At 37.7% G+C, this 14,337-nt stretch overlaps 1 protein-coding gene across 6 annotated transcripts in view; it reads right to left on the reverse strand.

Moving 5' to 3' along the window:
• Positions 1-759: 759 nt before the first annotated feature.
• OSBPL3 (oxysterol binding protein like 3) overlaps positions 760-14,337 on the reverse strand; it is an 84,082-nt gene continuing 70,504 nt past the window's right edge. For all 6 annotated transcript variants that reach the window (XM_051610413.1, XM_051610418.1, XM_051610416.1 and 3 more), the window contains 6 exons: positions 12,364-12,442; positions 10,441-10,585; positions 9,270-9,414; positions 8,478-8,604; positions 7,797-7,919; positions 760-6,274 (listed from right to left, as the gene is read on the reverse strand). In XM_051610413.1, the coding sequence (XP_051466373.1) occupies positions 6,178-6,274; positions 7,797-7,919; positions 8,478-8,604; positions 9,270-9,414; positions 10,441-10,585; positions 12,364-12,442 (716 nt within the window). In that variant the 3' untranslated portion in view covers positions 760-6,177. The remainder of the gene's footprint in view (positions 6,275-7,796; positions 7,920-8,477; positions 8,605-9,269; positions 9,415-10,440; positions 10,586-12,363; positions 12,443-14,337) is intronic.

The raw sequence follows: 14,337 nt of genomic DNA on the forward strand, positions 1-14,337 counted from the left end.
ATTGATGGATCCAATTTTCCCAGCTCTTCCTAAAACCACCATGCTCCCTCCCACCAAATCTTTGCACACACTCAGTCTGGGAAGTGCTGTAGAACTGCAGTCAGGAATTACAGGTTGGTTGGGAATTGCACTCACTGTACTCCCACATTTTTTCAAGATCCTAATCCATTCCTATTGCACCTAATACACACATGGTAGGACTGTGAGACATAGCTGAGATATGATTGGCAGAGCTGTCCTCACTCACCGTGTTTAAGGGAGAAAACACCACATTGATATAATTTCCTTCCAGTTATCTATTTTATCCAGTAAATAATCTTTTTTCTTCTTTTTAAAGGTTGTTTTATGGAGAACATGTAATTTGTGGTTAGTTTAGCACATTCATGCTAAAGCATAACATTTACACTGCTCATCTCTCTACTAAAAACTGCTATTGAGAACCAACTTGCAGCTGTAAATTAATTCCATCAGCTTCCCACTTTCCCTGCCCTGGTGTCTGGCATAACAGCCATGCCACAGTGCCACACAGGGCTGCAGGTAACTGGTAAAAAACTGGAACATTGCTCAACTACATTGCTCAACAGACAGATGGTAAGAGTGATAAGTAAGGCTTCTGGCAGATGGAACCTCTTTCATATTTGCCATTTTGGCAAATGTAAAAAGCACAGATCACTACAGCAGCTAAGCTTATTTCAGCTGTCACTAGCAACCTTTGAAGAAAGATGCTTACAACCTCTGGGAAAAAGTCAGGGTGCTCTATGACCTTTTGCAAGTATGATTTATTAACATCCAACCAAATTGGTTACAGAGACAAAAATAATAAATCAAATTGCGCATCAAGGTGCTCCAACATTATTACAAATTTTTGGAGTAAGTGAAGCAGGAAACAGGAATGATCCTGACTACGGAAATTTCTCTCAAAAATCTGAAAGTCAGTGACAACTCTAACACATAAGATACCTTTCTTCATTCTGAAATCACTAATGCCCTATCAAAACAAGCAGCAAATCCAGCATTAAGCAGCTTTCTTATGTAATACCTCATACATGTGGTATGTTTTTCCAGTACTGGAACTAGAATACTGTTAACATAAATACAAGACTACCTGATTCTCAGGGACACCAGCCATCTCAAAGGTGCAGAGCTGAAGGAGCTCATCAGCTCTTGTGGACCTCCCAAAGATTTTCATAAGCTTTAACACAATTTTGTTTTATACAACAAAAACACCAAATCCACAATTTATATAAAAAATTAACCACTTAAAATTATTTTTTTAAACATATGGCTATTCATGTGGAAAATTTCTCTTATTGCTTTCAAAAGCTGCAGCAAGGACAGTATCTAAGAACTGAGCAGTACAGCAATACATTTGGTGATAAGTTACAGCATTTACTAAGTTTCAACAGCTAAACCAGATAACGTGTGCGGTTTCTTATGAACCCACAGCTGCTGGAGTAAGTTGCACCCACCAGTAGCTAGGAAATAGGAAAACGGAGTTAGTGAATACTGTGAATTTTATTTATAGTAGGCATAACAAGAAAAACCACCCTCCTTTCATTTTGACTTTGAATAGCACCATCCGACTCTAGCCCTTGCACAATGTATTCAGCTATGTGGAGAAGTTGGATTTCATCCTTCTCTCTACTATATATGCACTGTGGATCAAGTTTTGCACTCCTCTTCAGCTTTCCCCCTCTGTATAAGTTGTACACACACACAAAAAGCTGTTTTGAATAAAATAAGATATGCTGCAGTTTTCCTGCTCTGCAAAGCTGGTCATCTAGAGAGACAACAGAAATGATTTAGACAAAAGCAGATGCAAAGACATTAATGAGCAGTATGCTGAGCAGATATAGCTATATATTTCTGTAGCACATCACCCTTACCAGGCTGTGGTCTGACTCCAGAGTGCAAATGGGAAGAAAGTCCTGTTCACAGTCAAGGAAAAGATACAGAAGTGGGCCACAGTGTTTATGGGGAAGTTTTGCACTACAGCTTTTAGGCATGATTTCTCATTTAAAAGCTTCTTAGGATGGACTGTTTCCCTATTTTTCAGATTTTAGGGTTTTGTTAACAGAGAGAAAACAGGACACTGAATAAGGACTTATCGATATGAGGGGCCACACAGAAAATGTAAACAGGGCTGTAAACAGCTGAGGGAAAGTGGAGGCATGGGAAGGGGTGAGGTTTTTGTTAGGTTGGGTTTTTTTGAGTCCCTTTGTGCAATCCCTGCACAAGCAGTCCCTGATTGTATGCTCTGGTGCCATGAATTTGTGTTCCTTTCGTACTGTGATCTGGCTTGAGCACTAAATTTCCAAATAATAAGGTGACCATGTTTGCAACCACCAGCTCCCCTTCAGGGGCTAGTTTTTTAGAGAAACCAGAAATCCTGCTTCAGAATCTTCAAAAACTTGGTGGTGGAGGAACAGGCCTCTAGGATGTTTCCTTCTGAAAATTGTGGCTGTTTTCTTCCTCCCATGCATCTAATTTTCCAATCTCTATATAAAGAAGCTAAGTACTTTACTGGATCTGTATGGCAAAAAGCGTCTAAGACTAGATCAGTGCTGACAAAATAATACATAAAACATATCTCAGAGAGCAAAGATTAAGAAAGGAATGCAATGATTAATGGTGCATGCCAGTTCCAAGCAGTCTAAAAGGGCACTTTATGTTATCAAGGGTAGTCTCCTAAACAAGTTACACTGATGTTTCATAATTCCAAACTTATTATGAACCAAAATCAGAAATTAAGTGTCACGTCTGCAAATCTGGAAGTAGAGTTTTTGTTTCTATGAACACTATTTCCCTGGATTTTTCCTTTCCTTGCTGTGTAATTTGAAACTGAGCCAGTGTTTTAACACCCAAAGGCCTGAGCTGCTCCATCACCTTGACATAAGTTTACAGCGAGTTTTTTTACTTTGTGGATGGGTATACAAAGAAAAGCAGGACTAGATGAGTGCTTCTCAAACTGCCCTCCAAAATAATATTAAGTAATGTTTATAAAGTCATCAAATAAGAGAGCTGTAACAGCAGGCAACGATCATCACAAAATGTTAAGACTGATCCACTGAACTAAACAGCTTGGGGGTCACTGCTGTGTATGAAAGGAAGCAGCAAGTTGCCTGATATGTTCTTCTTATGATTCAGAGTAAAAATGGAGAAAGCTAATCTAAGTTTTGCACCCATTAACACTTCTTACGTTTGGGGAAAGAAAATGACATTCCATCTTTTACTAAGAATAACTGTATAGAGTATATGAAGGTTTGTGAATGATGAATATATTTTTATGAAGAAATACACAGAAGTAACATCAAGACCATTTTCTTCCACTTACTATACAGTTGTTCAAAGTTTAACAACTAAATCAAATTGTTTCATACAAAAACAAGCAGCAAGAACTCTCTTGCAGTTTGGAAACATGAGGTGAGAGGATCATTCACGACTGGTTACACTGTTTACAGAAGTGTGTCAGAGATTTACAAAAGGAGCTATTACTTGTGCAATGATTTTGCTTCGTGTATTTAAGAAATATCCTGGGCTATTATCAGGCATTATTTTTCTGGAGAACGAAAGTAAAATTTTAAAGTTTACCTTCTTGATACGGGAATTTGGTTGAAGAAAATAATATATAAGGCACTACTCAGCCCAATGTTTCTTGTCATTAATCAAATATATTTTGGACATTTTAAATTGTAAGATGCAAGACTGCCCCTCTGACTTCTTAAGAATCATGACTCAAACACCCAATATGAGATTAATTTCATGTAACACCTGTTGATTTTAATGCATTACAATTCTTTAACTTTGCCTTTTAGCCTCAAGTCCTTTAATTTCAGATGCTATCAACCATTAGGTCATATGCTAAAGTTTGGGGAAATCCCCTCCATACATAAAAAAACACAAACCCAGCAGTCACAGAAGCTGCCAAATATGATGATGAACAAAATTAATACATCCTCCATAAATTTTGCTCCTTTTCTTAAAAGCTTGTTTGTTGTTTGTTTTTGGGTTTTTTTGGTTGTTTTTTTTTTTTTTTTTAATTTCCCATACCCTCTTTTGTTGTTAAATGAACGTTATTCTTAGTACAAATGGTAATTCCAACAGCAAGGATTATTACAAATATCAACTCATTTCTGTGCCAAGTTTTGGCTGTTAATACAAGAATAAGACACATCAAGGGAACAAGTCATGAAGAGATCCTTGCTTTCCTTGAAAAACCAAACAGCCCCCAAGGGTTAGGATTTCCTTTGTAATCAAAGCCTAGATTTTGTCTTCATATTGATGAGAACCTTGCCTTGTTGTAAAAGCTGCTGGTGTGGTAGTCAAGACTTGGAAAGACACATTAAATAGAAAGAATTATGCTAACTTCTTTGGTAATAAATTACAGAAATTACAGTGAGGCAGAGTTCCTGGGCAAAGTGAAAAATGGTGAAAAAACATTAATCTGCCTCTAAGACAGCGGGGCTTCCAGGTAACAGAAAGCAAAATTCAAATCTATGTCTCATCTAACATGGCAGATTTGGTTTAAAATGGAAGCATTCAGAGTATTTCCTTCATGTTACCTATAATACATGGATCCATTTTTAATGGGTTTTCTTAGAACAACACAGCACACAGTAAAGTGCGAAATTTTCTAAAATGCTATTCCCCCTAGGAGTCTTCCTTTTCCATGCTCTGTGCAATTGTTCCAGTCAATAAGCCAGTTAAACACGCCAACAGCTTCTGGGTATATTTTCTGTTATTGAAGTGTCATGTAAGGAAAACAAAAAGGGGATGGGGGTTGTGACAGGCTATAGATCTAACCATGAGAACTGCATTGTTGCCAGAGAGTCACAGACACATATAACAAACATGAAGAATCATGGGTCAGGCTTGAGATGCAGATAGGTAGGAATGCAAAATACTCTGTTAATGACTGTGGCATTGTGATTTGATGGAGAAAACAAATACTGCCCATTGCTATAATCTTCACTCAAAAGTGTGACTTCTGCTACATTTGTTTCCTGCTCTATTTCTGACCCATGGTTTAGTATTTTCACAATTCTAGCCATATGTATAAAATTACAGGAAAGAGATGCAATTGATTTAGTGCAAGACACTCGAATATTTATCTGAACATAAACAGAGGAAGATCAAAGACTTCATACATTTCTCCATAAGGCAGATGGTAATTTTTTAAATATAAGATCTTAAATATGCTATTTATTAAGAGGTAGAAAATATCAAAATACTAAGAAAAAATTTCTAGCTTAAAACAATCAGTTTGCTTACTTTTTTAAAAAGTCTTACTGTTGCAATTGTTAGGTTAATAAAAACAAACAAAGCTATGGAAGCACAGGATTTCGTGCTCTGTGTAGATTTTGCTTACTGGAAAAGAGCTTCTTCATCTAGTCAGTGCTCAAGCAGTATATACAAAGGATATCCTCCTCTTGCCCTTTTGGGGGCTATAAATCCGTAGATTCCCAGTGGAAAATTTTGGCAATTCCTTAATTCCTAGCACTACTCTTAGCCAGGTACAGCTTATGTATAAGGCAGTAGAACCACTGATGTGAGCTCAGAACTACCTCTTCCACAATGTTAAGAAAGCTAATGCAAACAAAAGCTTACTTAAATCTTTTCTACAGACACCAAAAGATCATACTCAGATCGCAGCACCAGCTGATAATCTGTTTTAGCAATTTACACCAGCCCAGAGACAGCTTAACTACTCACAGAACTGGAAGCCTACTGAGTTGCTAAGGCTTGCACTCCAACTGCTCAGCACTGCCAGGAGATGCTGATGCTACTATCTCCAATGCAGTTCAATAAGGCATAAGTTAACTCAGAACTGATATCAGTACACATTGGAAAAACAGTGTAAAAGCTCCTTTTTTCCCTCTCACTGTTAACATTCAGTACTATTTATTAAATATTTTATAAAAAGAAGTTAGGGAATTTGTACATTCAAACAATCACTGCAACAGTCAGAGTAAAGGAAAATATTATCAGATTCTAAATTAAGCATAATTCTGCAGATATGCACACTTGCACACGTACACACGCCCCACACATATATTATATGTGTGTGTATATATATATGTGTGTGTGTGTATGTATATATATAGACGTATTTTATATAGTCTTCTTTTAAATTGGATCCGAGAATACAGCACAAAATATCTTCACTTAGCTCCTTTTTCACCAGAGGACAGGATTGTCCAGTTTGGAAAAACCAGGTTCTTTTCTGAGGTCCATGTAGGTTCCATTGCTCACCCAGGAGTCATCGCTGGATTTCCTGTCAAAGATGGAACAAATGCGGGAAAAGTTAAGCTTATTTTTTCCATATAAATGCTGTGTAATGGAATGTAGCACTGCGTACAGATGCCTGATCCAGGCCATGAACCAGGTGCAGTGCAATGCAGTGCAGCCTTCAAACAAAGCAGTGTAGCTTGGAGAGTTGAACTGTTACGTCTGCACCAGGCCTTGGAGGTGAACTTCAGTAGCCTGATGTTCAGCTGAGATCAACACATATTTCACTGTCACATGCCAGTTCTCAGCACTTTAAAACTACAGTCCAGCTTTATTTTGTGGTCTCAAAGTGAACTTTGAGTGGAAAGAGGGAACCCTCCCTTTACCTCTTCAAACATGGCTCACAAAGCATATTTCATAAAGAGAGCCTGTAGCTCTCAGGCAAGACTCATCACATCAGATACCATACCCGGAAGGAATCAGTCTGCTTTCTGTCCACTGTGCAACATTTTTGGCATAACAGCAAATTATTCTTTTAAGTAAATCAAGACTTGTGATTTCTTGAAGAGAGAAATCGCTACCTGAAAAGCCCAATATGTAATTCATATCTAACACACGGTAACATTTTTGCTGTATAGCGATATAATTTTTTTTATTCTGTTATTTAAATCTACAGCACAAATCTCAGTTTTCAAATCCTCATAGTGAGGATTCAAATCCTCATCCTTACTCACAATTCTCATTGTGAATATACAGTTAGGAAGTATTAGACTTTGCCTCCATCCTGCTGGAAGCAACATTTGCTTCTTTTTAGATTGACATGGGATGAGCTAGTTCATCAGCTTGTCAGACATGCAGTCATCTATCCCATTTACTCTTTGCACCTATTTGCATCTATTTTAAATGCTTCTGTGTTTCTCAGATGTACAGTACTATCTATCCAGAAAAATATTAGGATCCCAGGTCTGTTAGCTGTAATACATAGCCCCACACAACATTCACCTTGGCTCCAGCTCTTTCATTGCAGGAGAATAGAGAGCTGGAGGGCAAAAGGCCATGTCTTCACTAGATTAATTTTTGTCTTTTGATGGCCAAAGTGTTCTGTTAATTGATTTAACAGGCAGAAATACAGTGCCCTTTGAATAAAAATTATCTCCTGATGAAACAGGGGAAACGTTCAAAAAAAGCCCTGGGAATTAAAGGTTTCAACTTTGCACACTTCTGAATTCAGCAAAAGTTCAGAATAGCTAATTAGGCTAAACCCAATGTCTTCACCTTGGTTGAAAGAATCACAGATGCTACATTCACTCAGGGAAACTCAAATGTAGACTAAATATCAATTGTCATGAAGATAAAAAAATAGAAAGAAATTCAGGGATGTACTAATGGAAAAGAAATATATAATACTGAGTTTTAACTATGTTTGGAGCGTTCTACATTACCAAAGTACGAAAATCAAGAATATAGAAGAAACCTAGAAAAATCGAGCCAGCTCTAAGGCAGTTTAGAACCAGATTTGTAATAAGAATGTCAGGAAGTGACAGTATATGCTAATTATTATATAGTACCTGAAAAATCTAGGCTGATGCTCTAGATTGTTTTCTTCCAGCACCTTCCGTCTTTCTCTCTGTAGCTGCTCAATCCTCTGCTTTTGCATTTCAGCTCCTTCAATATTCCCTTCTTCTAGAAACCTATAGACACCAGCAGTGATAAGAGACACAATTGGTGCTCCATGCCTCCCTTCTTTGTTGGGTCCTCTAGGGCTCCAGAATGTAATCTTTCCAGCAAGCAGTTTGCAGTATTTAAAAGGCAAACAGCTACATCTGCAGACAACTACACTGTCAGAAAGCACTTAATGAAAACTCTTATAACAAGCTCAGAGTCGTTCTTTTACTTGGAAATTAGCAAAAGTAGGAATTCCACCACAGAAAGAAATTGCAAGTGCCTCAGTTTTTGGCTATTTAAACACAGTGTGCTCAACATACAGTACCTGAGGTACTGAAGTTTTAACATCTTTGGACAGGCAGTTACCTAGAATCATGCAAGAGCCAGTTTTAGGAAACTCTGGTCTGTAATGACTGGACAATCTCTTGGTAAGTGATTAAAATGTCTGTTTCAGATGGACATTAATATGGAAACAGAAACACACGGCAGGGAACTACACAAAATAGTCTGAGCTTAGGGTAAAGTGAGTGTTCAGAAGATTAAGAACTATTTGAGGAAGATATTTAAGAGTTAAAACTCCTTACCTTTGATCTGGCCTAAAACGTGTATCAGTGGATGGAAGTAATGACTTAGTTTGCAGGTCCAGTTCATTTAACTCCAGTGCAAATTGAGTAAATCCATACCACTGTTCATAACCTTTTGGCATCGGATCTACAGAAGAAAAGAATAGATTCAGAATTCCAGTGAAATGCTATTATCTTTAGAAGGAAATTTCCAGGCTCCCTGCAGTTCACCTCTGAACCACTGTCTCAATTCTGAAGGAATAAGAGATTTTTAATCATGTGACAAAGGCAACATCTCCCTTGATAATTGCACTGCAACAAAACAGATTTCTCCCAGCTGAATTGGAGCACAACTGTGATGAAGGCCATGCCATTATCACAGTGCTTTTTCAAACTACATTAGATAAAACTCCACAAGTTTGGGAGAGGTCCAAATATAGCTCTCATTACAGAACTGAGCTTTGTGAGCTATTCTCTAAGGTTCAATTAATGAAATACACACTTTACTACACAAAAAGTAGGGAATTTTGCGCCTTCTTTTAAATTCTTCCTTTAGAGTCCTCAATACCCACTTCATGCCCAAATGTGAAAATGAGGTAGAATGGAGAAAATACAGGAAGCCATGGGATTAAGTTATCCATATTATTTATGTTAAATGATGTATTCTTCTGGTCTAAATTTTAAATGTTTGAGAAAAATCTAATATTCCACACAGAAATAACAAGAAGTTGGGGCCTAATAAAGAGGTGAAAGTAGTAAGCTTATTCTCAAGCAGGTCTTAAGTTCTGTACATTAGCCATTCTGATCACTAACTTGCTCTCCATATGCAGTTTGAAGATGCACTTGTTCCACAGTATAAACTTTCATGCCACTTCCCAAAGAGTCGATGCACAACTTTCCCACCTTTATCCATCACACTGCCTTCAATTTCGTAGGCATTTGGATTCCAATACTTTGCCTAGAAAAAAAAGGAACAAGATGCAGGGAGAAAAAGGTACATGAGAGATCAAATGAGAGTGGTTTTTCCCTGTCAACAGCACTATGCTGTAAGAGTAGTTTTCAGAAATAAAAACTATTTATTTTTAGGTGCGCATTACAACATCAAACACAAACAGCTGCTGTTAGTATTATTAATAATCTTATTAAAATACTAACAATGACAATTGTATTTGTTTTGTTTGCCTATTTTGGAGCAGTACTAAGTGAAGCATAGCTTGAATTTTGCCCAATGACAAGTAACACTGATTCCTGACTTTAGTTATCTAAATCTTCCCCAAAGTTGCAGAAGAGGAAGAGAAGGAACTGATACAGTAATCTTCACTTAAGACAGTTAACAATATCAAATGTGCATGATTTGCAGGCTCTCAGCCTTTATTATTTGAACTCTAAACATCCACTGCACTTATGCAAATAGAGTACTTTCAAATAACTATTTGGGGAAAAAAAATCACCTTAACTCTCTTAAAAAGCACAAAGTATTCAGGAAAACACGTAAGAAAAGGAAACTTTCTGCTGCTGAGCATGTCACTTAAACTTCTCTGATTACCTGCAAAGGGCTAGAAAAGAGCACTGGGTGACGCACCCCACGTAAGCACTGGTTCTAAAGTTGATGAATGCAACCACAGCATATGCCAATGGGTTAGCAGGAAGCATGTGGCAAACCACGGTCAGTAGACACCTTGTGCCTACCTCTGTCATCAACCACAGAGCAGGTTTTTCATTGTACTTCTTCCTTTCCTTTCCTCAGTACTTTTCCACATCTTCAGTGGAACCACCTGAGAAAACTGCTACTTCTCTTTCTTGTCTGGCTTTACCTAGTGAGTGGCAGTTCCTTCAGAGTTAAAGTTTTTCAAAGAATCACAGGTAATTACAACAGAACTATATGAAAACACAGCTTGTAAGGAGTTGTACTGAGCTTCAGCAGGGAGCATCCACTCACTGCTGTGTCTGTTAGAAAAGGCACCGCTAACATTGCTGTGGTTACCTTTAAGAAAGTCAGCTTGCAGTGGCAAGTGTCATCATTAAGATTTTTGATGATGATCTCTCCATAATGTTCAATCCATCTTTGCCCACTTAAGATATTATGGATGCAAGATGTCACCTTGTTCCAGGCAAAATGGTCTTTGAAACTGTAAGAAAAACACACACAAAAAACATCTCATGCCATGGTCAAACAAGCTCATAAACTTGTGAAAAAATTTGCAGATAACTTGATTATAAAATCCTCACAAACCAAATTGTTTTCTGGAATGTCTCATCTTCTTGTCCACACCTTCTCAAAAACAAACCCTATGACAACAATCCTCTATCCCAGAAAACTCTTTTCACTTCTGCCAAGACCAGAACTTTGGTCTTGAATTCAGTTTTTTTCTCAGTTTACTTGTCACTCTTTACCAGTAATCATTCTAATTATCTTCCACTGGCTGAAATGCCCACGTCACAGCTTATAAAACAGTGACAACTGAAAACACAAGGACAAGGGACACTGGAGTAATCAGAAGACTTGCTGAGTGGAATGAGCTTGGCTCAAGTGCTCAGGGCTGCATCTGCTGTGTGCTTCAGGCAAAAGCAAAAGTTCTCACCAGGTAGTTCAAGATGCAGTTGCACACTGGGAGACAGCAGACAGGGAGAGATGAACAAATACCAATAGGAAAAGCAACATTTAACCTTTTATTAAAGAAGTACATCTTCTTATAAAACAACTTTTAAAGCTTCAAGAAAAGGAAAGTGTCCTAAAGATATATATATATACACATACTCTACAATTTGTTCTGGGTATTGACAGCCAACCACTAAACCTACAAAGCACCAGTTTCCACAGAGCGACTGCCTCACACACATCCCATGAGGATATTAGAATCTTTCCTTACCTCCTCTTAATCACTTGCTTTCACTTGCTTGCAGGCACAAGGACAGATTTTACAGACTAGCAGATATGCTGTGAATTTACCCCACAGTAACTTGTTTTCCTGCCCATACCTGCAGGTCACAAGCTCTATCATGCATGCTAAAAATACTGCATTTGCTGCAAAAATAACCTTAACACTAGTGCTTCATTTTGCCATCTCAATACCTTTTTTGTACCCAATTCTATACCAGATACACAGGAATACAAACCAACGCATGGAGACCACTTATGAATTACATTATTTTCCAGTTCATCAGCTCACCATGGGCATGAATCCATTAGTTATCTTGCCTCTGAACTCTCACTCATATCCTGAAGACCTTTCACTGCACAGCTTAGGTTGGCTGCTATGAACACACCATGTTTTATACATTATCTTTTGAATAGTATCTTACTTTATCACAATTATACCCACTCAAAAGAAAAAGACATGCTTAGTTGCTTAGTCTGATGAGTGCTGGGTTTTTGAGGTATTTTTATTTTTTCAGATGGCAGAATAATCGATTTTGTAGACTCTCTTTGGAAAACAGATTTAATTGGAACACTACTCAACCTTCAGACCTCTGGTTCTGCAAACACGATGGATATAGGCCAAATTTTAAAGGTTTTTAATTGTTGATCTATAAAGGGCACTCTGAAAAGCCAGCATAGGAACTCTGCAGAGTTTTACTAAAAAAATAAACTGTACTGAACACTTAACTATAGTATGAAAATACCAACTTTGGTGGTTTTTTTCGAGATACACAGGAGTGATGTTTTAATTTCAACTTTTTTTTTTTTTATATAACTGTTGGAATAGGTTTTATGTTTCTGGCTTTGGTTTGGTGTTGTGTTTGTTTTCTTTTCCCACCTCCTCTCTTTCTTTTTAAACTAAGTCATAATCACCAGTTCATCCAAAGATCTAATGCAGCACAACTTGTTCTGGATAAATGTGGCTCCAGTGTGTGCAAACATGTCCGTGCCTGTGTGTGAAGAGCAATGCACGAGTGCAGCACTTACACTGGAAGAGTTACATGTGTTGTACCAACTGGAACAATTTCCATGGACTTTCCCCAGAATTTGTTTTTCCATCTTACATCTGAAACAGGAAAAAAAACCATCAAAATACATGTTCAGGCATAGGTACAGATGAATCAATCTATTTCTGGGCTCTACTTTATTTTCCAGAAATGAAAAATAACAAAGTGCAACATAGTAAAAGTGTTCAAAAAAGCTGTGGACCTTTGAACATGGGTTTGAATTTGTTCTTTAAAAATTATATTATTGTTTATTTACACAGAAAAGTAAGAGAGGTTTAAAAGTCCTCTTTCAAAAACTTTTTCAAAAGAGAGGAATTTGAGTAAACTATAGACAGAATATATTTCTCTGCAATTCAGTTGCTAGTGAATGAATGCAGACATTTCCCAAAACAAAAGCAGAATTTCAAATACAAAAATATAGCAATTAAGAACATCCACAACAAAGAAGCAAGAGAATGTTTCAAAGGACAAAAATTTGCAGAGGGATTTTAGTCCAACTTCCTTTGTAAGATTAACTGGCCTTTAAAAAACCTTGTCTGAATTACAGAGAAGTGTCCAAGTTTCACATCATGTCTCTAAATAAGAGGAGAAATTTCAATGCAAGTTTAGCCAAATGCATTGAGCAAAACCACCTGAAAGAGAAAGAAACATAGACAGAGAAGCATGGCAGAAGGAGTTCAGAGTTAAATTGGGCTAGATAATCAGGCAGTAACTTTCAAAGTAACTTCAGAGCTCAGGGAAATAATATTCTTGCTGTATTAGACACTAGGAACTCCATTGCCTGCCCAATCTGACAAAGAGGGGAAAAATTAATCTGTAGTCTCAAAAAGATGCTCATACTAACACAAGGGAAACCAAAACACTTTCCTATGCAGTGGGAAGGCTGTTACGTGAACTGTGAGATAGATGCTCAAATCATAGTTGGTAGATTCCATATCACCCAAGCATACATATGCAAGGGATAGGACTGAGCCACACACCAAGCTGCCTACCATTGCAAAGGTTGGAATTGGACAGAGGGCAGAATTCTTCATGGAAAAAACGATCCTTTTCTTACCACTTAAGAGAAGGATCTCTTGGGGTTTTTCTCGTTTTGAAGTATGATGCTGGGTCAGCATCTTTAGTGACAGCAGTTCTGTTGTGATTCCTATACTGCACCATAAGAGGTCCAAAACTACCTTGAATATGATGATGATGAACTGAGCTCTGTACTAGCTCTCTCTCTTCTGCAGTGACATGGAAGAGAAAGGGAAAAGGCACACCCTGCTGAGTTTAACAGTTAAAATGTATTCTCAGACTGTTATATTCTATGTTCTCATAAATGGCAAAGCTGTCCCACTGAGATCAGTAGGTGGAAGACATCTTGGGAACTGGTGTGCAGCTTGATCAAGCAAGTATTTTAGGACAACAAAGAAAAGCCAAGTGTTGCTTCAAAGCTATGCTCAGACTCCTTCAGGCATAGATGCTGTAATAGCTGGAACTTGCTATTCCGTATTTCCATTGTTCATGTGTCCACACTCCTTCGCAAAAGCAGAGTCAGCTTCATAAATCAGGGAAAATTATTTCCAACGTAACTGTCCCTGTCAAAATCCAGTATTCTGGCTCACTAGAGATGATCAAGAGATTTCTTGATGTTAAAACAGGTGAACTAAAGTCTATTTCTGGTGGGATGACTGCCCTACTCTGGCAACGTTGCTGAGGACTGTCTCTCAGCTGAGGAGATAATATGGAAAGATAAAAGATCTTTACACAGAGAAAGAACTTTCCGCATTGACAAGCTACCTTTATGACTAACTTGATGCTAAAGTTTCTACGTAATATAGCCCCATAACAAGAGGCCACAGTATTTACAAAATGCTTTTGTATTGAAAAAAAAAATAATTGCCTGAATCTCCCAGAAGTTCAGCTAGCCACATTTAAAAACCAAACCCTCAAAACCCTTACTGAGTCTCCT

Source organism: Apus apus, chromosome 2, assembly GCF_020740795.1.
Source record: "Apus apus isolate bApuApu2 chromosome 2, bApuApu2.pri.cur, whole genome shotgun sequence".
Taxonomy (NCBI): domain Eukaryota; kingdom Metazoa; phylum Chordata; class Aves; order Apodiformes; family Apodidae; genus Apus; species Apus apus.